Source organism: Telmatherina bonti (genome assembly GCF_933228915.1).
Source record: "Telmatherina bonti genome assembly, chromosome: 17".
NCBI lineage: Eukaryota > Metazoa > Chordata > Actinopteri > Atheriniformes > Telmatherinidae > Telmatherina > Telmatherina bonti.
Genome location: NC_136615.1, coordinates 14,288,431 through 14,313,216, shown reverse-complemented (window position 1 = coordinate 14,313,216; position 24,786 = coordinate 14,288,431). Strand labels below are relative to the sequence as shown.

At 36.3% G+C, this 24,786-nt stretch overlaps 2 protein-coding genes across 2 annotated transcripts; both read right to left on the bottom strand.

Moving 5' to 3' along the window:
• Positions 1 to 272: 272 nt before the first annotated feature.
• Positions 273 to 8,139, bottom strand: dolpp1 (dolichyldiphosphatase 1). The gene is made up of 8 exons (XM_079256642.1): positions 8,058 to 8,139; positions 7,309 to 7,409; positions 7,071 to 7,155; positions 4,879 to 4,978; positions 4,628 to 4,726; positions 3,989 to 4,117; positions 3,753 to 3,842; positions 273 to 1,522 (listed from the first exon to the last, which is right to left on the bottom strand). Exons 1-8 carry the CDS (start codon positions 8,131 to 8,133, stop codon positions 1,486 to 1,488), a joined length of 717 nt encoding a protein of 238 aa, XP_079112768.1. The 5' UTR covers positions 8,134 to 8,139; the 3' UTR covers positions 273 to 1,485.
• Positions 8,140 to 12,262: 4,123 nt separating this feature from the next.
• On the bottom strand, positions 12,263 to 24,781 carry miga2 (mitoguardin 2). The gene is made up of 16 exons (XM_079256492.1): positions 24,722 to 24,781; positions 22,578 to 22,829; positions 22,276 to 22,486; positions 22,064 to 22,179; positions 21,816 to 21,936; positions 20,215 to 20,342; positions 19,857 to 19,974; positions 19,593 to 19,699; positions 19,301 to 19,413; positions 18,660 to 18,732; positions 16,653 to 16,739; positions 16,469 to 16,567; positions 15,535 to 15,669; positions 15,390 to 15,443; positions 15,178 to 15,294; positions 12,263 to 13,949 (listed from the first exon to the last, which is right to left on the bottom strand). The coding sequence occupies exons 2-16, from the start codon at positions 22,671 to 22,673 to the stop codon at positions 13,749 to 13,751; spliced, it is 1,776 nt and encodes a 591-aa protein (XP_079112618.1). The 5' UTR covers positions 22,674 to 22,829; positions 24,722 to 24,781; the 3' UTR covers positions 12,263 to 13,748.
• Positions 24,782 to 24,786: the final 5 nt, after the last annotated feature.

Here is a 24,786-nt window from a genome sequence, read left to right as displayed (position 1 = left end):
CAGGACACCGGCCCTCGAGGACTTGAGTTCAACACCTGTGTGAGAAACAGTCAACTATAAAATCCTTTAACATTCAGGAACACACCAAACTGGTATTTTACACCTATAAAGAAAAAGATGTCATTATGTTCCAAAGTATTACACTGAAACCATCTGTTGTACATAAACACATTTTTATTCAGCCTGATATAGGTTACACATGAAAAAAGAAGAAAAATCAATTTCTAAGGAAACTACTTCCCTTTGTGGAGCTAATGATATGACTGTTTTAAATCAGCTTCAAATCCCCATTTGGCAGCTTTAAACACCAGCTGCCATAGGCTGCGAGGAATAAGCATAATCACATGCTACAACTGACCTGAGGCTGTCTTTCTTCAAATAAAAAAAAAAAAAAAGGAAAAACAAAAGAAAAACATTTCCCCTCAAAAGTCCTTGTGTTTTCATCACTAAATGATAAGGAATGTTAGCTCGGAAATGCAGGTAAAAAGGAAACCGTTCTCCGCAACAGCAGAAATCAGAATAAATGGAATTTTTAAAAAAAAGAGAAAACTGATTCCCAGAATTCTGTTCCCAGGGTGCTACTGTATGTATGTATGTAGGCGTTAACACCATCTTTTTCAAACCTGAACTTAACAATAAAAAATAAGTTCAACCTGATAATGTGATTCAGTCTCATAACCCCTGAACATGGATATGAACAGAAACCACAACCTTGATAATAATAATAGTACAAATCAGCCTTGCAGTCTAATATTAGGCCTGACAGTCGAAGAAACAAAGCAAAGACTGATGAAAGGGGGGAAAAAGGGGGAGGGGGTCTTAACATTAAACTAGTGTTAGTCTTTTTCTTAACCTTTAAATTTTACAAAGTGCAAATTTTCATGTATATTACATCATGAACATATTTAGAAATTGTTCATTTTCTATTATATAACAATGAAAAATGCTTAATTCCATATATTGCCGACAAAGCCATAACCAACCCCCCGCCCACCCCATTCTCATCAGCTACCCATCAGAGTATTCAAGAAAAAAAAAAAGAAAAAAAGGGATCACTAAATACATGCTGTAATGACGGCCATGGATTTGTTTGGGACTTGACCAAAGCCTCCTCTCTGACTCCTGGAATCTCTTACAGTAGACTGTTACCAGCGTGCGTTTATAGTTAAAATATATATATTAATCTATCATTAAATAGTATGCCTCTTGCACAGTCTTGCATGCATTGAAGAGCATTTTGGGCAAGCTGTACAAGAAGGAAAGGCGTGTGGACGGACTTGCTCGGGTTGTGGGCTCCAGGCCAGGTCCAGGTACTCTTTCATCACCTGTAAACGTTTTCCGCCCTACACTCCTTGCAACCATGTCGGTCCGAAAGATGGTTCTCCAGTGTGTTTTGTTGAATGAGTGTGTCTGTGTTTTGGATCAGAATATGTGTGTTTGTGTGTGTGTGGTCCTAAACTCAGTTTCACAAAAGGGCTGTGCAGATCACTGAAGTTTTGTTCCAAGCTTTCGTTGTCTGTTCCTAAAAACATAAAACAAAATACAAAATGCAACAATCACAATTCAAGCGTAACTAAATTTAAACTTTGAGATAAATTAGCTAACAAAGGCAATCCACGTGAACCTTTTGGTGTAAAGTAATACTCTGAATAAACCATCTTGGGAGTGCTGATGTTGATGTAATGGAGAGTTAAAAGTAGAGGAAGTTACGCAGCTCACCAGCTTGATCTAAAAATAAAGTTAATAGTCAGCGAGCACCTTAACGTGCTTAGAAAATGTTTCCCCTCTTCAGTAACAAAATTAAACTCTGCATAATTAAAAGAACTGACAGAGGAGAAAAATTATGAAATTATTCCGTCTGATTAAATACAGCCCTGGTTTTCCACCTGGCCAATCAAGTTTTATTTTTATCTTATTCTTAAGAACCTCTATAACAGCAGCATCAACTCTTCAAGTCAACCCTTGTTTACAGACTGAGTGTGATCACTTAAATGGAATTTAAATGCTAATTTAACAGTGACTATAATTATAGTCCTTCCATTAAACTGATGCTTTTTTCCTGTTGCTAGAAAAATTATTAAACATTTTCCTTTTAGCTTGTGTTACTTCAGCCGCCTCACAGTATGAGGAAAAATATAAAAATAAAACAATTTCATCAGATTTTGTCAGTTGAAGTACAAATCTTATTGGTTTAACACATTAGGGTTAGATAAACTGGTCCCTTCACTGTGAATACAGAACGTTCCAGGCCTGCTGTTAAATGTTATCTTACAAGTGGAAAATGCAACATTTCAGCAAACAAAATGACTTTTTTTTTAATGGCAATGATTCACCAACAGATTTACCCCAATTTTTTCTAAATAATTGCTGATTTCATCAGTTTGCATGAAGTCTGCACAGTTTAATGAACAGTAGAATAGAGCTGTGCTTGCCAGTAAACTGGATCAGTCAGTAAACGTGCATGTGTAGTCATGAAGTTATTCACTTTACATTGTCCAACACTACGTTCAATTGGCAGCTTCTTACTTTCGCTGTGGAAGATCATCATACACATATACATAGCTGCAATCACTTCCAAAACTTGAAAGGTCATTTTGTCACATGTCAAAATAATATAATGACTAAGTGACTGAGTTGACAGCGTCCTTAATGGGTTACTAAACAGCCACCATTTCTGATAAAAATATATGGATGGAAAAAATTAATGGGAAATTATGTAAATACTAACTGGGGAATTTAGACATCTCAATATCTTCTAGCTGTTTTTGCAATTAATCTGAGTGATTCTATTGCAAAATATATTAACAATGCTATTCCAGTTTTGCTCAGTTTTAACACTGGCATGTCAACAAGCCTTTTAAAACTCAGATATGGCTCAAGCGAACAGTTATACTGTTTTAGTATCAAACATGGAGAGAGAAAACTTTCATTATCAACACCCTAAGCACCACAGCACAATCACCCTTTCCTATAAAAGAATCCACATACTACATGCTTTTCTGTATTCTCCAATACAAATATTAAAAAACACAGTTGCTAGCCAAAAAAATACCAAGATAAAACCTAAATCCAGCTTCTTCGTGCTCCAAGGCCTAACAGTGGCTGTATGTTTCCGTGAATCATGGGCTCGACACACTGGGGACAACAAACAATAGCGACAGTCGAAATTTATCACTAGCCAGGTGAAACCCAACACACAGGATGCGACAACCAGCAGCAACAGCGGTAGTATCGTTCATCACGCTCATCTCCAAGAAATTTGATTAATTATGATACTGGAAGAAATGTAGGCATTTTCTCTGTGGTACGTGACAAATAATGCACGAAGGATGAAGAGTTGGGAGATTTTGCTTGAATTGACAGTCATCCTGGTGCTAAAAAAAAAAGACAACCTTGGATTCATCCTATTTTAAAAACAAGTTAAGAGCCTGGTGAATATCACCAGCTGATGGCAAGTCTAAAGACTGATCCAAAAAAAATGTATGTTCTGTTTAATCAGTCAATGAAATCCTCCCTTATTGGTTGTAGTGTCATGCGACAGCAACAAAAGCTGAACATTTTTCAACTTTCTTGTATTGCGATGCAAGTTACTGTGCACATATCTACAAAAATGACGGAGAAATGTCACGTGCACGAATGTTGCCTGTCAATTGGCTAGAGGAGGGCAGTGCATGTTCTATCGGAAATGAATGGAGAAGCAACGTTGCCTCCTGCCGTGTGTCGAGCCCATAATAATCATGACGACATCTTACCTTGCTTCTGATCTGGTCACTGTATACTCAAACCATAAGATGTTGGGAATCAGGCTTGTGTCCCGCACCAGGAAGTACTCTGATATTGGCCTATTCAGAGTAAAACAAAGAAAAAAATAAATAAAAGAACAGAACATTAAAAAAAAAACATCATGGATGATCAACTTAGTCAGGCTGAGGATGAGTGGTCCTCCACTGTGATACCAGAAGGAATGAGTAAAATGAGAGCTACTCACCATGCTGCTATTTTGGGGAATAATGGTGTCAGCACCTCTTGTGTGATAAAGAACCAGATTATAGCAATTGTACTGCCTGCCACTCCCCCATAGAAAACCTGGCTCCAGGTGTGATACAGTAGGTAGACCCTGAGAATAAATATGGGTTAATAAATATCAATGAACAAAGTCCAAAAACACCTAAACTAGTGCATCAGCATGAACTAACTATCAAATTGCTTTTAAAAAAATTCTGTTTTTTCTGCAAAGGAAATGATACATTTTAGTTTCTATAACAAAGTGTGAACACATATTCTTTGGATACACTGAAAGAAACAACTTTTTCATAAAAACAACAAACAGAATACAAATTGTGTCTCATGATGAACTTTGTATTTTTTTCCAGAAAAATGAAAATACAATGTTTCACATCAGTATGGCTATTTCTATGACATATCATCACCATGAGGATAAGACTTAGTGGTTTAGGGGTTTATTAACCAAACTTCTGGACGGTCACATGTAAACCACTTTAGTAAAACTCATGTTTTAAATGTTCAACTTCAGAACCTCCATTTTTAAACTATATCGATAAGAAATAAATATTCTTTAATTCATTGCAGATATTCACATCAGACGTAACAGGGACATGAGAATTACCTGCTGAATGAAACTGACAAGGCCAAGCCCAAGAGAATGATGGACAGTATGTGTCTCCAGAGCAGGTCCACACATCGAGCGTTGTTCGTTTGATGCATTCTGAAAGGGATCAGCACAGTTCACGCCACAACATCTATCTAATGTGAAAGTGAATTAACAAATAATAAAAAATAAATCCGATGTAATAAATAAGACTTATCTAACTCTGTGCACATGAAACTTTAGCGAACTAAAAGTTATAACAAACTCACCTTAAATAAAGGAAAAGAAAGAAGTAGACAACAAAAAACCAGATTAGCTGGGAATGGTTGGAGGGCATCCCATATTCTGAATACACAGTTGCATGAGCTCCTGCAAAAAACAACAGAACCTCATAAATATTTATACACAATATGAAGTTCATCTAAAGTCATTTTCCTTTAATTCAGAGACACTTTGTTAATAAATAAATAGCTACATATTGTATCAACATCAATGCCACGTATAGGTAGAATATATTTCTAGAAATATCTGTATATTCATTTAAATCTGAGTTAGTGTAAAATTACTGTCAATATCAATGGTTTCTTCAGTGAGACACTAATGTTAAAATAAACAAAGGTTTATATTACATTATAAAGAAGTTCAAATGTAGCAAATGTTCTTTTTTTTTTTTTTTTTACATAAATGCAGCGATTTCCTAATAATCTGCTATTTACATCATTAAAAACTCAAATCATTTTCATTTTGACAGTTAACATGAGGCTGTGAGAAATTATCAAGAGATGTAAGAAGTATTATTTTTTTCTCACGAGACAATAAAATAAATGCAAATAAAACAAATAAATTCCCTACAATAAAATTTGATCATTTTAAGCAGGTATAAATACTTTACCTTCATAAAAGTAGTAGCAAAGGTCTATATTACAAAAGATGTCCCTCATATGACATTAAAACAAATGGCATTGTTCAGTGAATCATGTCACTTCTGCAGCTGATACATGTGGAGCTACTTTGTGTTTTTAATACAGGACAACCAAATAAATTTGGGTTGTGAGATGATGAACTCAAGGAGCGAAGGAAAGTGAAAACAGACTACGGCTTTTCACATCTCAGACTTAAATGTGACCTTTAGCTCAACAGTGCACCTCATAAGATGTGTTAAGAAAAAGAAAAAAAAGGGAAACCACAGTTTGATTTTCCATAATGTGCTGTGTTGTAATTGCTTCTGTAAAAAGCTGTCACATAAATGTAGTGTGGTAGAAAGTAATGTTTCCCTTTTTGTAAAGGAGAAGAAGCACTTGACTAAATAAATAGCTAAATAGTTACTTGAGATGGCTGAAAGAGATCGGATAATTTTAAAATCATCTTTTTCACATTTTGTTAACAATGTAACAATCAACTGATGAAAAAATTAACTTTAGCTGAAAAGATAATTGGTAGGCAAAGAGCACGTAGATTCAGTATCATGACAATGTCTTCCTACTTTGTTTCATGTAAACAGTCAAAATTTTAATTATGTCTTAAAAATGTTATATTTGCAATGGCAAAAAAAGCTTTATTTAGGTAGTTTTATGAAAACAATGAGAGGTTAAACTAGCTATTACATATCAAACATGCAGTGTGCAGCCCTGATGTTTTCCAGACATTACCCCATGGGAGTTACATATGCTAATGCAAATGTCTGCAAAAGACATTTACCCTGCCAGCTGCAGCACAAAGCCTGGCCAGTGTTACTGGTTAGATAATTGTCTGACAAGTTCATGACAACTGCTTTTTACATCTGTTTATCTGTGTGTGGCTTTTGCTTCTTTCACTATTAATACCTGCATATTCATATACGTCTACTTTTTCTATAAATGCAACATATCTGTCATGAGTCTTAAATAGAAAGGCTTGTTCATCATTTTCAACATGCTGGAAACAAATAGCTGTTTTCATGGTATACTTTTGCATCCTGCATGCTTTAACCAAGCACCAAAACAAAGGATTTCTGGTAATGACTCATGCCTTCCACAGTCTCTCTTGATCAGTGTATGTGTAGCAAAAGCAAACATCTAAAAATGTAATTCTTCAGATATTTTGTAGTATTTTATCTGTAAAAATGGCTTTGCATGTGTGTTGCTTTGTTATTAAGGATAGAAATTACACTCTTCTAGAGGTAGTACTGGGGGGAAAAAACTGCTTTTTTTGACATTTCATGTCACTTGTAGCAAACAATTATCAGCCTTTGATCATAAAGGAATCTATTGAGATATACATACATACATACACATTATATATATATATATATATATATATATATATATATATATATATATATATATATATATATATATATATACATATATAAATCAAGAAAGCCAGAGTAGTTAGGCCAGACTATGATCAGAAATGGATTAAATATATCATGTTTTTGCAGTTTCCCAACTCTGCAAGAGTCAATAGTTTGTTTGTTCCTCACCTGCACAAGGGCGCGGCTCTCTGAGAATGTGCTTGAGCAGCCAGTTCACTCCTTCATTCAGGAGAAGTCCACCGAAGAAAGAAATCTGTTTAAAATATAATGTTAATAAATAAATACAACAAAGACCAACACATAAACGTTCCCACACGTTTACATTGCATCTTAAATTATACATTTAAAATATTTTAAAGGCGATGCACTTTGCTCTGTAAAACCCAAGAATATGAGCACCACTCACCGTGTGCAGTTCCCGTTTAAACACAATGAGTGTGACAAAACCCACTAGAATAGCGACGGGTAGGAGACTGATATAGGCCAGCACCTCTCCCGTCAGATCACCTAAGACAGTGACACAGTTCTGGTGTTAAGACACGCAAAAAAAAAAAAGAAAAAAAAAAAAGTCATCCTAGCACTGATGGGAGACTCCCTGTGAACCCGGATGGTTTGCATAATTTAATACTGAGAGCACCGGCATGAAGCTGGTATGATAAAGTATCGAAGTCATCGTCAACCAACACATCATTTAATCTTTCATACTGAGACAACTCAGTGTAATGTGGTTCATGCTAGTGAGACTTGGGAGTGCGTTAGCTGAATACAATGCTATATGTAGAAATAGCTAATTACTTCCACCACAGCTACAACTACTATTTTGAGTTTCAGAATGTTTGAATTAAGTAAAATATGTTTAAAGAATCTGACATGTTCACAAAACCCAGGGAGAAAATAATAAAGTCGATATTAAAGACAACTAGCAGGTTAGCTAGCCATCATTGTGAACATTGTTACAAACTGCGCATGCGACGCTGTCTCACAATTTTGCAGTGGCCGCTGAGCTTGGGGTGTTGCAGCGGCTCACAATTTGGCAAACACTGACGGCCGTGTCCATTCACCCAACAACAAAACATATACACTGCTCGAAAATTAGAAAGCGGCGGGCTGTTATTAAAACTTCAGTAGGTAGAAATTAATGTGGAGTTTACTTACCTTCGGGGAACTCTACGTGTGTCACTGATATGGCCCGCCATTGAGGTGGTGCCGAGCACTGCTCTTCCAACGCCATCTTACCCGGACACAACCGGGGCAGCGTCTGTGGAACGCCCCAGACACGTGTCCCACCAATGGTGAAGGGAGTTGTGTGTTCAAACAGGTCCCGGCAGAAGAGCAGCCGTCCAATCCCAGCCGCTCTCTCGAGAGGAGCTATTTAGTCCATAGACAAGAATTATTGAATGGAGAAATAACACAAAAGTCCACCAGTCCGCATTAAAACAAACCAATACAACCCATTCAGAAAATCCAAATGAAAACTGTAATGAAAAATTAACAATAAATAATTTTGGTCTTGACTGCCAAGTTACCAATTACTGCATTCATCAATTAGTCCTAATTTAATAATTTGGTTTCAGGTGGAGAAAAAAATGGTGTAAAATTTTTTTTTTATGCATTATAAGATAAATAAAGACAGTTTGTGGGATTAAATGTGTGGTGGAAACACCTCCTGCATGACACTGTTACAGCAGCACAAACTAAATCTGCAATTTTATCACCAGGAACCACAACACTTCTCTTTACTCAGTAAAGAAAAGAAATTATTATAACCTTTAAAGAATGAAGTTGGCCGATTAATGGTGTACCTTCACCTAGGAACTGCTGAGATAGGCTCCAGCCTCCCCTGCAAACCTGAATTGGAATAAACAGTATAGATAATAGATAGATGGGGTGCACCTTACCTATGTAGTGAATAACACAGTCACACTCTACATGGTGTATTTTTATGCAGGAAAAATAACATTCTCTTCCAGTGATACAGAGTTTGTTTGATACAGCCTGTAAGATGTTCTTCCGTTATCTTTTAGGTAACAGTAAAAATGAATGTCACGGTGCAAGGACCTCAAGATTAAACCAGCTTAAACCAGTGGATACAAAAACAGGTCATCTGAAAGTTTTACAGATGGGGAGATAAAATAGATACATAAATCAGACAGAATGGCTTCTTAAAATGTACACAGACACACATGACCTTCGTGTAACACAACACACAAAGGAAAACGTGAAAGCATCATCAAATACAAAGTAGATTGATAAATTGCCCTGTGTATTAAAGTTGAACAACTGAAAATGAAAGCTTACAAGAATAAACTTGCAAAAAAAAAAAAAAAAAGCCATTTTGATAAGAGCAGAGACATGTTAGCATGCATTTTTTATGGATACATGTACAATATTCCAAATGTAGCAGAGGCATCTTGTTTGGACTAAAATGTTAAGATTATCTGATGCAACAGAGAAAGTGTGAACTGACTGTCCCATCAACACTGACAGTCTAAACCTGATAGACACATTTTCCAAGGAAAATGTAATAAAATTATCTTTTTTTTTTCAAGGACATGAAGTAACAAAAACTTTGATAGCGCAGTAATATTTAAAAGATGAAGTTACATTTATCTGAATTAGGTAAAAGTTTGTTTGTTCACACTGAAATGCCTAAAAAGAAAATTGCTGAACTGGTTTGGCAAAGTGAATCACACTACGAAGTGTGCTCCCACCATAGGCCTGATTTCACCCTTTATTTACCTCAGCATGCAAAACTACAGCCAAGCAAACAGCTACATGAATGTGCAGTAAGGTGCAGCTTTTGGGTTAGATGCTCGGCTTGCACAGATGCTTACGTCTGTTATGTTGTCTGTAGTTACTATATTAGATGAGTGTTTTATTACGCAAGGCCATTATTACTAAATACTAACCCATAATGATCCATTTTTTTCATTGCTTCAGCTCATCTTAATTGAGCTCAGGCCAAGAGAATAATTTCATGTTTGTCTGAACACAAGCTGTAATTTCCAGTAGAGAAAAAAGTTGAATTGAATTGAATTTCTGGTCCTTGATTTCCTCTCATACAAGGATTTTTTTTAAGGATTGTTCAGAAATGTTCTTTAATTAATTCCTCACATTAGTCTTTCATATTACTCCCTTTATTTATTTATTACATAAATATCTAGTCATGTTATTGACCTTCCGCATGTTAATTTAATTAGAAATGAGAAGTTGCAATGAGTGTTTTTTGTAAGATGATGCAACTGTTCTGAAATTGACATTTCACCTAAAAATGAATGTGGCAATCTCAGTGGCATGTCCAGGACACATTGAGATCCAGTGAAGATGCAGCAGTGGGAACAGAAACTTTTAGTGTCACAAACTGCAATCTGCAAAAACCAATATGTACACAGAAAAAAGGATGCAATGGGTAATCTGAAGGTTGCATAGTCACAGAATAAAGTGCAAATTCCCAGCAAGCAGCCCGACTTCAACAAATGTCTCACATTTCAATAATTGTTATATTTTTTATTAAGTTTTTTCTTTTAAATAATGTTTTTTATTTACATTCTTTTTTTTTTTAAACTCATAACATTTTGTGTGACAAACATCTAACAATATGACAGGCCTACATGGATTATTACAGTGTAGCTTCAAGAAGTGCATTAAAATATGGAATGCCACAAAAAATTGTGAAATTGCAAGTGTGGATCAAAATAAAATCTAATCATGAAAAATACCACTAAATAATAATAATATATATATATATATATATATATATATATATATATATATTTTTTTTTTTTTTTTTTTTTTTTTTTTTAAATATATATTATAAATTAATATAAAGACAAACTGCAAATCCTAGAATCAAAGGTGCCCTGCCATGTGGCGTTCAAAGAGTATGTCAGCACACATGTAATTTCAGTTTAACAATAAAACACTGTACTGTCTCTACCATCTGCTAGACAATTGTCACCAACCAACATCTCACAACATCTTCCTTCTCTTCCACTTTGTTTACAGACCAAGTAAGCCCTTTTAATTTAGTAAATTTAGTTCACTGCAGTGCACAAATAGTTGTTGTATTTTGTGTTCCTGCAGGAATCAGGCTTCATAATGCACATAAGATGTCATCAGCAAGGACAAAGCAGAACAAACAGGATTTTAATAACCAAAAATAACATTTAATATGGAGAATGTAAATTAATATACAGATTGTGCTGTCATTGCAGTATCACAATAGAAAAGACAAAAGGCATGAGTAGGACACTTGTAATGTACATTTGTGAAAAACAGAAAAATCTTTCCACAATTTGGCCATCTGAATTCCTCATCAAACGCTGCAATTATTGAAATTATGGACTAAATAAGAGTTTGTGCGTAAATTTGAGATTTCCAATTAGCATTTTTAAAATAACCAGCAGCCCGGGCTAAACCTGCATCTACACGTTATTACCAATGTATTTTAGAAAATCTACACTCTTAACATGCAAACAGAGGGGAAAAAAGTGGATTCATCTCCATCTAATAGAAGCATTTTTTTCCCCTATTTCCTGTTTACCTCCTTGATATATTATTGATACTCTACAATAACATTAAACCAAGGGAGAAAGTTTTTGTTTTTTGTTTTTTTTAAAGCAACTCATCAGGGATCAGACCACACACTGCTAAATGCGGAGAAGCTAAATCATTTCAGGAAAAACACTTTATCAAAACCTTATGATCAAAGAAATAACTGACTATTTCTATAGTACGGTTTCATCGGAAATATCATTTCTTCACTGTACAATATTCATAAGCTAATTAAAAATAAATCTGTTGTGTGTCATCATATATAATTTAATGTTTTGCAAATCTTAATTCTCCAACTGATTATTAAAAAGACTGGATAGACATTCTTACATCTTTCTGCTAAAGTGCAAAATGCTTAAAACACAAAGCTGCACACCGATTAAAACAAGTAGCCAAATCATTCTCTGCAGATGCTCCATTACAGCTTCAACAAAGCCAACAATACTGATGTTTCTGCACAATCAGTACGATTCGGCAAGCTAAAAACATCTTTGAGGTCTGCAGGATTTGCATTATAATTGCCACAAAACACATGCCTGTGAAGGTTATGTTCATAAAGCTGTTAATCTTTTTTTTTTTATGATAAATTACTGACAAAAAAAAAAAACTAAAAAGATGAGAAATGTGTCCCCCACACCCACTGGAAACCACAAGCACCTATACTGTGTACCTCCAGTGCAATCTATTATAAATATATCATTTAGTATCATAATAAAGGAGATCATTTAGTACAGCATTGTTTCTTAAGCACAAACTACACCTGGCTGAGCAGTGATGTTTTCTATAAGACTACAGAAGAAACTTCACATGAACTTGGCATCTTTGTGCCCCTTCAGTGTCTCTATGCTCCAAGAAATCACATGGAGAGCGCTTAGAGGTTATAGTCAGTGCACTTATATAAGTTACAGTCTAACTGTACAATGCCCTGTTCTTCAGTCCTGAATATCCTGAATAAGACTACCAGATGGCACCGTTACATTTACAGGTCACCTCATCTTTTTAAATATGCTGGGTGGATTCGGAGGTAATCTTAGAGACACACAGATTGCTTTCAAAACAGACAAAATGGCGAATATGTTTCCAATCAGTTTAAAAAAAAAAAAAAAAAAAAAAGCTAGCCCAAGAGGCTGAAGGTTTGATTTGACTGGTTATTACAGGAACCATACAGATGGCTAATCATATCCATCCAGAAAGCCATGAACAGGCCAACAAACAGAAGACACAAATACTTGCATCTTGATACTAGTTTTGGTTGGATACTTTTGCCGGCATTCATTCATAATCTCATTTAAAGCGCATTCAGTCATACATTTGAGAACTACATCTGAAAACAATTCAAGCTAATTAAACCTAATAATGATTTAACATGCAAGTTTTAAAATGCCGCTGAAGAATCTAGTACTGATTATATGTCTCGTATTACTCGCAAAAAGAAATCAAAGTGTAACACGATCTGTTTTCTGTTAAATCTTTAAAACTGGGATTATTGTTCTGTAATGTGATATCAAACAGAGATTATTGTCATTTCAAGAAAAAAAAAGTGCCTTCTGGGATACATAGACCTCTATATTTTTGATTGCATTCAACACAAATATTACAAATGAGCCTTTAGATGTCACCTCTCAGCCTGCTTTATCTAAAGTGACAACCTGGAAATTGAACAAGGTTTAAGGACATGAAAACAGCAAAACCACCGCATTTAAAGTCTTGAGATGACCAAGGGTCTCGAGAACTGTAGGGAATTGTCATGTTTTCACTAATATCCTTCCACTTTTAATATAAAATGCAGAAGTGCACAATACTGACTCAGTCTCTTTTCCCATACGAGTGAAGATTATGATATTAAGCTCCATCCCATCGGTGATGAGAACATCTCTCAGAGGAGACTTGGTCCATGCGGAGTGTTTATGCAGACAGCACAGTCCTCATGTGTGGGAAGTGTGTTTGTCAGCTGTGTTTTTAACAAGTATCCATGTCACCCAACAAGGCAGACAAGTCCTTACACGTCTGTGGTGATAGCCAGCTTTCTGGAAATGCAACAGAGCAGCAACGCAGGAAGAAGTTGAATCACGTGATCCAAATAGTATCCCTCATTAGAATAAGGAGTGGTGACACTACAGATACGGTGAACTATATCCTGTTACAGTAGTTTGGTTTAATGAGTACAGATTAATGAGTAATGCTGGTTCTCAGTGTACCACAGAAGCAGGATTCGGTCCAGTCTCGACACAAAGAGGGATTAAGTGTTGGGTTGCCATTTCTTCTGTTCCCAGTTGTCAGCCCTTCGTGACCCTAGCTGGTCACTGAGGAGCATTCTGTGTCTCTGGGCAGGGCACCATTGAGGTCTAAAATGCTATCGATTCCTAGATAACCCAATAAGATCTCGCTCCTGCGATGAGAAAGTTTCAGGATGTCCTCAGCCAAACAGTGAGCCGTGGTGAAGCGGACCTTGTCGTGATCAAACATATCCTTAAGGTACTGCACGATTTGTTGCTGCAGGTAGAATGAGAGAATGATAAAAATGATTACATAACATAATGCATGCCTACTTAAAATATAAAAATAACTCATAACTACTACTGATAACCTTATGAAAACTGCTTACACATAATGTCTCCTGCTGCTTTGGAGTAGATGCATGTGAATGCTTTAAGTACATTGAGATGAATTTTGAGACTTTAAAACCTAACAATAAAGGCTGCAGCATTACCAGCAGAGAGCTGAAGCCTGTGCATGTTAATGCATTTTAAAATGGGAGTTTGCAAAGCGCCACACATTGAATAAACTAGTAAATCACTTTAATAAGCCAGTTACAAACTGATAAAGGATCCAATGTGTTGAATTTATTTGTATCTGGAGGTAAAGCTGAACAACTTTCACTTCACCATCTCCTTCCAAACATGTAGGGAAAGCTCCAACAACTGACAGTTTGGTTTGTTTTTTAGCCATTCTGGTCCATATTGTGGTACAATATGATAAAATCCTCAAAAAAAGTTATTTTGTGATTTGAAAATAATAAAAACACAAAAGGGTAATTTGCGCTTCTACATCAATAAAACATAGCTGTGAATACTATTTTGTATTTCTGTCAATACAAACCTGAACTTAAGATAAAAAAAAATGTCCAAGGCTCTAGTGGCAGAGGTTCCAATATCCTGATTAGTTGTCTCTAACCTGCTTTTTAACCCAAACACATCCTACTCTGGATCTCAAAATACACCTTAAAATCAAGCAGAGGTGAATGTAACTATATGGCTGGTGTTACCATCTCAGTGCTCCATAGAGTTTCCAGTTTTTTAAGGCAGCATGACATCTGTAGAGTAATTAAGACTATTTATAACTTCTTTATTATACAAATTGAACTGGGTCATCCCTTACTAACTTAGAAAAATGTACATTTTTTATACATATGAAAATATCCTTTAAGTTCTTTGGATTTTCTAAATATATGTAGCTAATTTTGCAAAAGTGATATTGAGCACAGACATGCAAACTTCAATTATTCTCAGTGAAAAATATTTAGAGTACAGCTTCAGATTTAATTTAAGTCCCAGAGCTTAAATTAAGTTTTAATGCATTTTCTGTCAACAAAATACATTACATAAATTGAGAGTAGTAGGTGAATTGTTTTTAAAATGATCTGAATTCAAATCTGTGATCCATCTCTTTTAAACATAACCCCCTCTACAAACTTGCTTTCCAAACGTGTTTAGGCTCTCACCTTGAAAATTGTGCAGACTTCACTCAGATGCTGTCTGGGTCCCAAAAACCCAAAAGCTAAGACTGGGCTTACATGTTCTGATATGGCGTAGAAGTGTGATATAAATCCATCTGGAACCTGTGGGAGGGCAGTTTTAATAAGCACTCATTTTTAAATACACCAGAAACAAAACAACAAGAAGCAGTGAACTTTTAAAACAGGCACAAACTCACCATAAGAAGCCGCCTTTTTGCTTTCAAGACAGACCAGCAAGCAGTAGCCAGAGCCTAGCATAGAAACACAACTCTGTTATTATAGAAATTATTTCAAATTGGTAAATCGATGGTGTCTGTGTGTGTGTGTGTGTTTATAATTAACCGTCTCTTTAAAGCTGTCAGAGAGCCAGCGATTCCTTAACACAGCTACCACAGAGGAGGGGGGGCTCTCCAGGTCTTCAAATGCGTCCATCAGAATAAAGTCCAACACGATGTCAAAAAAGTTCATACACACCACCTGCAGAAACCACAGGATCACAGGATAAGCTGCAAAGCAATGGAGGCTTTTCAGAGTCGACCTGTTTTGCTTGCGTGTGTGCATGCACAGAAAAACTTGTTGGGACAGATCCTAACAAAGCTTTCACACAATACGACTGATCAACACCATGGTGGCAATACATCAGGATATGCAGCCATTTGCAAAAACCCTGCAATAGTCAACTAATTTACTGATCACATGTAAGTCGCTTTGGGGAAAAGCGTCTGCCAAATGACTGTAGAACAGAGTAGAATACAATAGAGTACAATAGAAAAGAAAAAAGGCAACTACACAAACAAAACTAGGTTTCCCATGACTACTGACATGACTAACTTGTCATATTTATGCCTATCGGACATATCCATGATCACAGCTTTGTGATCTTGCAGGTCATCATTGTAAATGATAAGTTGTTCTCAATTGATTTGACCTTTTTAAATAAAGGTTAAATAAAATAAAAATAAACAATCAATCAGCAGATGTCAAGTTTTGGAAATTCAAATGCCATTAGGATGATAAAGTATTTCCATTAAAAGACAGCAACTTCAGTTTAATTATAACAAGTGTACATGAGACTGGTTTATCCTGTTTCCAGTCACAGCACTGAATACAAAAAGATCTGATATGAAAAAGAAGGTTAGGCTGAAAAACAGAAAAACTGCCAGCAGCACAAGTTAGATCTGATAGACACACCTTGATGCAGTTATGGTTGCAGGTAAAAAGAAAAGCAAACATACAAACATGGTTGATGGCATGATCTGAATGAAAAGACCCTCACCCCTCGGCCCTCCAGCTCCATCTTTGTAATGGGCCATGTTTCCTCTCTCTGAGTGTATAGCAGCATGTCTTCGTAACTCTCAAGGAAAGCTTTGGGACTCTAAAAGTAATCAATCGATTAAATAGTTAGAATTGTTCAAATGTGAGTTTATCAATCAACAGCAGAACCCATTTTTCCATTTTACCTTGTTTGCTTTAACCATTAGTCCAGCTATCATCTGTTTCCCAGTCTCCATGAAAAATGTGCGATGAGTTTCATCTAACAACAGGAACTGGACAAACACAGGTTTTACCTTTGTATTAAAAACAGTTTTCAATAATAATTTTACTTATTTCAACATGTCTTTTAAAGCTGGGGTAGGTAATGTTGCTCAGAAACATTTTTTTTTTTTACTCAAGGTGAAGTGGATCCTTGTCTTGATAGTAGTCCGTACATTTTGTAATCATGAACAATAAGAAATGTAGTTAGACCCCTCAGTCTACTGTAAATGCCTCCTCCTGCTAAACAGCTGAGAAGGAGAAATTGTTGGTGGAAAAAGCTGTGAACTAGAAAATAGGGCTGTGACAATATGCTTTTGTCCCGGTTTGATTACGATTTTTTCGATTTAAATTGCGATTCTCACAATTCTTCGATATTGCTCATTTTTGTAGATTAAAAGCAAAATAAATGTATAAAACTTTTTTTGTATGTAATTTTTCTTGATTTCAATTAGGAAAAACAACACAGTAGCCAGACCATCATTCTGCTGCTATAAATCCCAAGAAGACAAGTAAAAAGATCAATAAAAACAATAAAAATGACAAAAATTTATAACGGATTATTTTTATTTATTTGGACAAAACTATTTTTTTTTAACAAAAAAAACCCATTTAAAAATTGTCAAGCAAAAAAATCCCGATTTTCGATTTTTCGATTTGATTTTCCCACCCCTACTAGAAAAGCACTCGGAGAGGGCAAATCTCCGCCAACGCCTTTAAAAAAAAAAAATTCTGGATCCAAACGGTGATCCAGATCACCACCAAAAATAAATCAGTTCTTCTTTTTCACATTTCCAACAACTCCTAAAAATTTCAATAAACTCCATCTATAACTTTTTAAGTTATCTTGAACAAAAACAGACAGATAAACACAGATAAAACATAACCTCCTTGGCTGAGATAAGGAAAAAGCCTTGAATCACGCAAGGAGCAAAACCAGAGAGGGAGAAGCCAAGACGGGGCGCTACGGTCACATCTTGCTAGCTCCCCAACATGACCTACCCCAGCTTTAAATGTTCATTTATGTTCAAATGTAGTCTTTGATATGCATCAAAACCATAGTCAGTTCTGTTGATAACATGACACCACATCATCCTCAGCTGCTTCCTTTAACTCCAGCTGAGTCATTGTCCAGATGTAATGTGTGATAGGTAACTTTAAATTTAGAAAAGAAAAAAGTTTGTCAGAGCCTGAGGAATAAAATAAGATAATCAAAATTGTAGAGACAAAGACTCACAGCATCATAGTTTTCTTTTGAAGATATAAGGTACTGTACATCATGATTTATGTGTCCTGACTAAAACAGCTTTTGTTTGGATTTTACTGAGGTAAAAGAAGTCAAATTATCTGGTGGTGAGTTACAAGAAACTATATGTTTCTTATACTGATGATTACGATTATTACATGTACTGTTTAAATTAAAGAAGTAACAATATGTGCAGTCTTGATAACTGGTTTACACCTGAATTACCAAAAAATATAAACATATTTTCTTTTATAATCACCACTCACTAGCCATCACTGCAAGATTCAGGATCTGTCATATGATCTTCACCCTTTTTAAAGTTCAAAGTTGACAACCTGACAATCATGAATGAATGTCTGGAATAGACTAAAAAGCAGTTATTTCACCTGCTTCAGAGGCCATGTTGAAAGAACTATGGGTCTGTGAAAGCGAACCAGTTCAGGCTTGTTTGTAATCTGACAGACTGCCAAATCTAGCTATTCAGTAGTGCTTTTTGACCATTTGCCAGGTGATGCCGTGATGACATTTGTTTATACTGAGATGTAGCTTGCAAAATGTTAATCCAGCAGTGGGAGGAGACAAATCTGAATTTATAACACAGAAAGTAAATTTCAAATAATTGAAAATGACTGACAATTTGATCATAAAAAAGATAATCTACAGGAAAGTCCTGTGAGCTGAAACAAACCTGGAATGCTTGTCTCACACAGTGAAGTTTGGCAAGGAAATCTTGGTCACCATAACATTCAAGTAATTCAGTCCTGCAAATGGTAGGAAAAAAAAAAGAAAAAAAAAGAAAGAAATTAAATTAGTTTTATTTTAAGAAATGACTACTGGAAGGAGAACAAGTTCAGTTTTTAACCACTAGGGGGCAGCATGCTATAACCTTTAATAATTACAAACATAAACTATGAATTTAAATAGCATATAATAAGAAACAATCATTGATTAGCCAAACATTAACATTCATTTGGAGAGAAGCTTCTGCCCTGCAGGCAAACAGAAGTACATTTACACTTTTTAAATGTGTTTTTGATCTCGATGAACTCCTAATGAACATTCATTGCTAAATTGCTCCACAGGCAGCAGTTAACTGTATTTATCAGCTGCAACTAAACAAGCTATTTAACGATTTTGTACTGAAAATAGCTGCCCCCTGTCCTAAGCTACACAACACACTTGGATTATATTTCTCTGTGGATTTGTTACGACATGCACCTATTTGACCCTGATGGATACTCATTCAACACAACAATAAATAAAAAAAAAAAACAAGGACTTTTTGGTTCAGTTTACAAATATTTAAATGGAAATAAACTTTATAGTTACCTCAAAGACCGATAGTTCACTCTACCATCCTGGACAAGAGACAGAGCTTCTTCATAAAGAGCTGCTGGCTTCATTGGCTGATAGACCTCTTCTAGAGTCATGTTATCAAACAGCTGCGCATATAAAAACACATACCTCAGCATACCAGTGCAGGCATACTATATATGGAAAAGCAGCAGATGTGAATGCATTTCAAGGTTATCAAGACTCAGTTGCATACATGCACTTTATGCAAATGACTGCAACAGCTGTGTCTCAGGCAGCTTTTAGAGAGCACAGGAGAGGAACTCACCTCTGCAGCTGAAAAGAAGGAGTCATCAGAGGTAACAGTAGTCGCGTCATCGTCTTGCAGTCTGTGGAAACTCTCCAGTTGAGGCAAGATAAGGGTTCCTTCACTCGCTGGTAAGGGAGAACGCAAACTTTATGCTTTTAATGGAGAACTAAACTCTTCCAAGCCCTGTCAATCATGTCAGTGTCGTGAGGTAACTGTTTATTATACATTAGCTCTTGATAAACTGTGAGAGAGGAATTCTCATTCTTCTCCCTGATATCTTACCAAAGTCTGCCAAAACGCTGTCTGTTGAGATAGTGCTGCCAAAATCCTCTTGTAGGTGGTACGCCCTGTGCAGTAGTGTCTCTAACTTCTCAGCAAACACCTTATTACGAGCTTCAGCCTGAAACCAAAAGGGAAATTGCATAAAAACAGACAAAAAGTGAGTTTCATATGTTATAAAAGTTCATTTGGCACATCACAGAAATGATACTAAGTCTGTTGTAAACAAAACTAAACACAGTGCAGGTAAAGTGGATGAAATTTGCCTACATTATAAAGCAGGACAGATCAACATTTTATTCTGAAATAATCCAACGATGCACCTGAGTTTCAAGCACGGTGGTGATGCTTTGATATTTACCGTGGGGGATTCTCCACACGCTGCCCCCTGCAGAGCAAGGCTGTTGTTACTGGAGGTCGAGTAGGTGTGATGACGAATGTTCAGAGCTTGTTCCCATTTTCGTAGCGCTTCCTCAAACAGCTCCATTCCTAAAGGGAAAAGCAAAGGACAGTGCAGCCTAAACAAGCATTTAAATAAATACTTTATAAATCTCTGAAGGGAAATTACTATTTAGTTGTGGAAAAAATCAAAATGACATACAAGTGACTTTTAGGTAAAAAATAAGCTTTATGGGTTTCTTTAAGAAAAACACATACTTTTGGAGGTTTCTCCTACCTTTAGTGCATTATAGAGCTTAACTAAGCAATAAAATCTGTACCAAGTTACCTAGAGCTCAAAATAAAATGGAAACTTCCCTTCCTTCAGAAGATCAAATCAAATCAAATCAAACTTTATTTCTTGAGCACTTTTCATGCCACGGGCAACACAAAGTGCTTTACAGGAGAAAAATCAAGTCATAAAGATTAAAACAAACAGTGGATAAAAAGGCATTTAAAATAACAGACACAATCTCTTTCCACACACTCACACACACACACACACACACACACACACACACACACACACACACACACACACACACACACACACAAGGACATAGAACAAAGAACCCCCCACACCCACCCACATTCCCCGAAAAACATCATTCCCTGAATACTGTCTCTTTAACTGAATGCTGGTTAATAAAACAACTAAAAACATTAATTAAGTGATAAATAAAGATAGCCATTTTCACTTTGTTGCAGTCCATTCTCTTCTTCTTACACTTTTACACTTTGTACAAATGATGTACTATGACGCATATTTGGATCCTGTCTGCTTATTGCCTAGTTTGGTCAATGAGCAAATAAGCAGCTGTTTTATATTCCATCACTACTGAACAATCAGCATACTGAGCCTTTCAGGAAGGGATCCTTTACCAGACAGGAGTTTCAAGAAGAAGGTAGAAGAGATCCTATAGAAATGGTGTAGAGGCCATTTATGTGGTATTTTTTTACTTTTATGAAGAATGGCTGTTATGTAAGTTAATTTTTTTAAATTATATTTTTGTATATTAGGTTATATTATACAGATGATTTTTGATGAGTGTGAGAACAGTGAGGGAAGACAGGTAATTTATGTTTTTTTTTGTTGGAAATTAGAGTTAGGTGGTGTGAGACAGGAGGAAATTTTTTTTTTTTTTTTTACCACTTTCAGGCATTTTGTTTGTTTTTGTTAACTGGAACAAATATATAATGAGACACCTTTATTTTATTTTTTGTTTAAAGAAAAATAAATTATTTGTAATTTTCTAAATTGTTTCCCTTTTTATTTTACTTGGGTTTTGGAAGTGCTTGCAAAAATCAGACAGTCCACGCTGCCACCACCTTCAAAGTAACATTTTCCAATTCATTCAACTAATATAAAAAAAGCTATTTAACCATCTTTATGTTGACTTTATAACTGTTTTGTTGAACAATCTGCTGTTTTCACAGATGCAAAAGTACTTCAGGAAAGTAAATATTCTTTACATCCCAAGGATTACACATTACCATGAAAAACAAGCAGCTGTGGGAACTTACCAATTAAATAGAGATTTTCTGCATTTGCATCCTCTATTGCCCCAGCCTCTTCAGCCACAGGCTCCGTCTCCCAGGGGGTAGATGGATTAGCTGATTGATTTGGGGAACTTGGGACTCGTGTCTATCGCAGAAACATATGCACACACGTAGCAAAAGTTACAATATGAGGAGTATGAATGGAAATATAAAAGGTATGAAGTGTAGCAAAAAAACTGAAGAAGAAAGAAGCCTTATCAGATGAAACTAACAGAGGCCAAACTGTGTGAGGAACTTGAGTGTTTACTGGGAGCCAGGGAGGAAATTCCACTCATGGTGTCATTGCTCCGAGAGCTGGGACTCATGACCTGTCGACCACTGAGTGGACCTAACGTAAAATAAAAAAGAAAACCAGGATGAAAGACACTTTAACTCATGAAACAAAGTCTTAATTTCAACAGTCCCAGCTTTCAGTTATGCAAACCTTTCTTTAACGACGACGGTCTTCCTGTCTTCAAGAGCGCCTCAGGTATCCCGACTGTTTTCTGGCCCTCCTTCGATTGTGTTAACTGTTTCCTTTTTCTGCCTCGCCTTTTGAGCTGATGAGCAGTGAGAGCTAGCGCAACACTGCCGAGTGCTGTAGCAAACAGCACCTTCTTTAGGCTTGGGGAAAGCTTTAGCTGAGAAAATATGGACTGAAAACAGAACACGGGACAGGGAGGATGTTACTGAATGTGATCCATCATTGAAAAGGCATCTATATGTAACTGATTGTAGCCATCTCACCTGCCCAAATGTGGAATAGAGAAAGACCGGTATCTCTGCTACGGTCATGGCTAAAGCCTGGGCGATGGACATCCCGTCTGCTTGTTTCAGTGACATCTCCGGAATGAAAAGGCCTCCAGGCTAGATCTCTGCAAACTTCCCTCACATTCACCCCAAATAAAATGTCCTTTCTGGTCTCAGATCAGCCAACACGCGGCTTGCTGATAAACACTTCTTGACATCGACTCTTGAACTTGGACTTAATGCAGGACCCTGCAACAGATAAAAGAATTTCAATTATTAGAATGCAGCCGTGATACTCCTCCACAGCAGCTGCTTCACACTTGGACCACAAATGAACCTGGCCGGACCATCTGCCACAACATTAAAATAGAGAAAATGTAAAAATGTTTGGATTTTAACACAAATAATACAATTGCAATTCATATTACAATCCGCCTGGCATTTGGTTTTTTAGAGTGAATCAAATGTTCACATCAAATGAATCAAAGTTTTAGGTGAAAGTAAGTAACTTCTAAGTCAAAATAGCCTGAAAACATTGGTATTTGAAAAAAAAAAAAAATGCTTTTCAGTTCATGACAAAAGGCTCTATGAAGAATAAAAGTCATTTTAAAAGACTGAAATGATCCCTGTGGCAGTCTCAAGCCATGCATGTTTCTGTGCAAAAGTGCTGCGCAGCATTTCACTTCTTGATATTTTGAATCCAAGGAAACCATTTTTCAGGGGTATTCTTTTAAATGATGTCTGACAAAAACAGTGTTTTGGTCATTGCCTATTTGTTCTACTCACATTCTGTCCAGCACTGCCTGACCACGTTCAGGGATTTGTTTAGCCACTTTACACTTACCCATTACCTACCTATTCAAGGAAACAAAAGAAGCCAAACTCAAGGGGTTAACCAGTGCAAGTGTCAAGACTAAAATGTAAATTAACACTTTACAGTTTACAATGATGCTTTTATGAAAATAATTTTTTTTTAAAAATATAAAGACCTGACACAGGACCTGAGAGATGCTTCACAACCTTAAATTGATCTGTTTAAATAAAAATAAATGCATTATTTCTGATTAAGTCTGATCAGAAATAATTGACACTGATGGATGGCTGTAAAGAACCTAATCCAAGGAAGAGACACGGGGAGATCAGGCAGCTTTGGAAAAAAAAAAATTAAACAAGAACTGGACTGAAAACCAGTTCTTACAAATGTTGTGAAGTGATGGTTGCATGTGATTCAATAAATCACTGCAATGTGTAACAAAATAAGGAATGACTCAAGGTTTTCACGTTTAAATGGAAACACTGCAGGTATTCAAGCATTTTAATAAAATGTTTTTGCACAACCTAACAATAATTGCTTTAAGACGACGTCAAAAGGAGCTTTATGAATTACATGTTTCAGAGCGAAATGTGCTTCCTTCCCTCCTGCAAGATTTTTCCATCCTCACTCATTGTTTACACAGCATTGTTCTTCACTTTGGGACAGCCCTGAGGATAAATAAACTTGAGTAAATCAAGCTCTCATTAACTGTTAAACAGCCCAGTGACTTGACATGCAGCCAAATACTTCCACACTGCTGATAGACAAGAGCATCAGCCTGCCTTGCACCTACACCATTTGTCAAACAGCAGGTGTTGTTTATACTATCTGGCCTGTACCTTGTCTTTCAAGCCTAACTGTTCGCAATGAGTTACGTGTGAATAAAGTATTGTGGTGTTCCAATTCAACTAAAAGGAGAGGGGGGAAAATGAATTGATGATAGAGAAACAGCTAGCTGAGAGAAATTTGAATGTGCAGTGAAAAGAAAGCTAGGCTGTTAGCTTAGCCAGGAGGCAGTTAGAAATCAACCCTGCCATCATTTCTTAAATCGTTGCGTAAAATCCACATCAAGTCTTAGCTAAGTCTTTAAAAACCAGGTTAAAAAGAGGCCAAAATCAGCACAAGCCAACAGACCACATAGCCGAGCACGCTAACGCAAGCTAGCTCTTTTAGCTAGCCTAGACCAGCACGACTTGTCAGTTCACATCACAGCATCATGCGGTCAGTCGGACATTGACTGTGGAGCTTTGAAATGACACCTCATAGGCGTCAGCAGCGGATCAGTGTACAGCTCACCGAACGCACAACTAATAACATAATCCCTCACCAAGGTAGAAACCCTCAGCATCCAAGACGTCAGAGAAGGACATTCCTGTGTCACTGTCAGTGAAA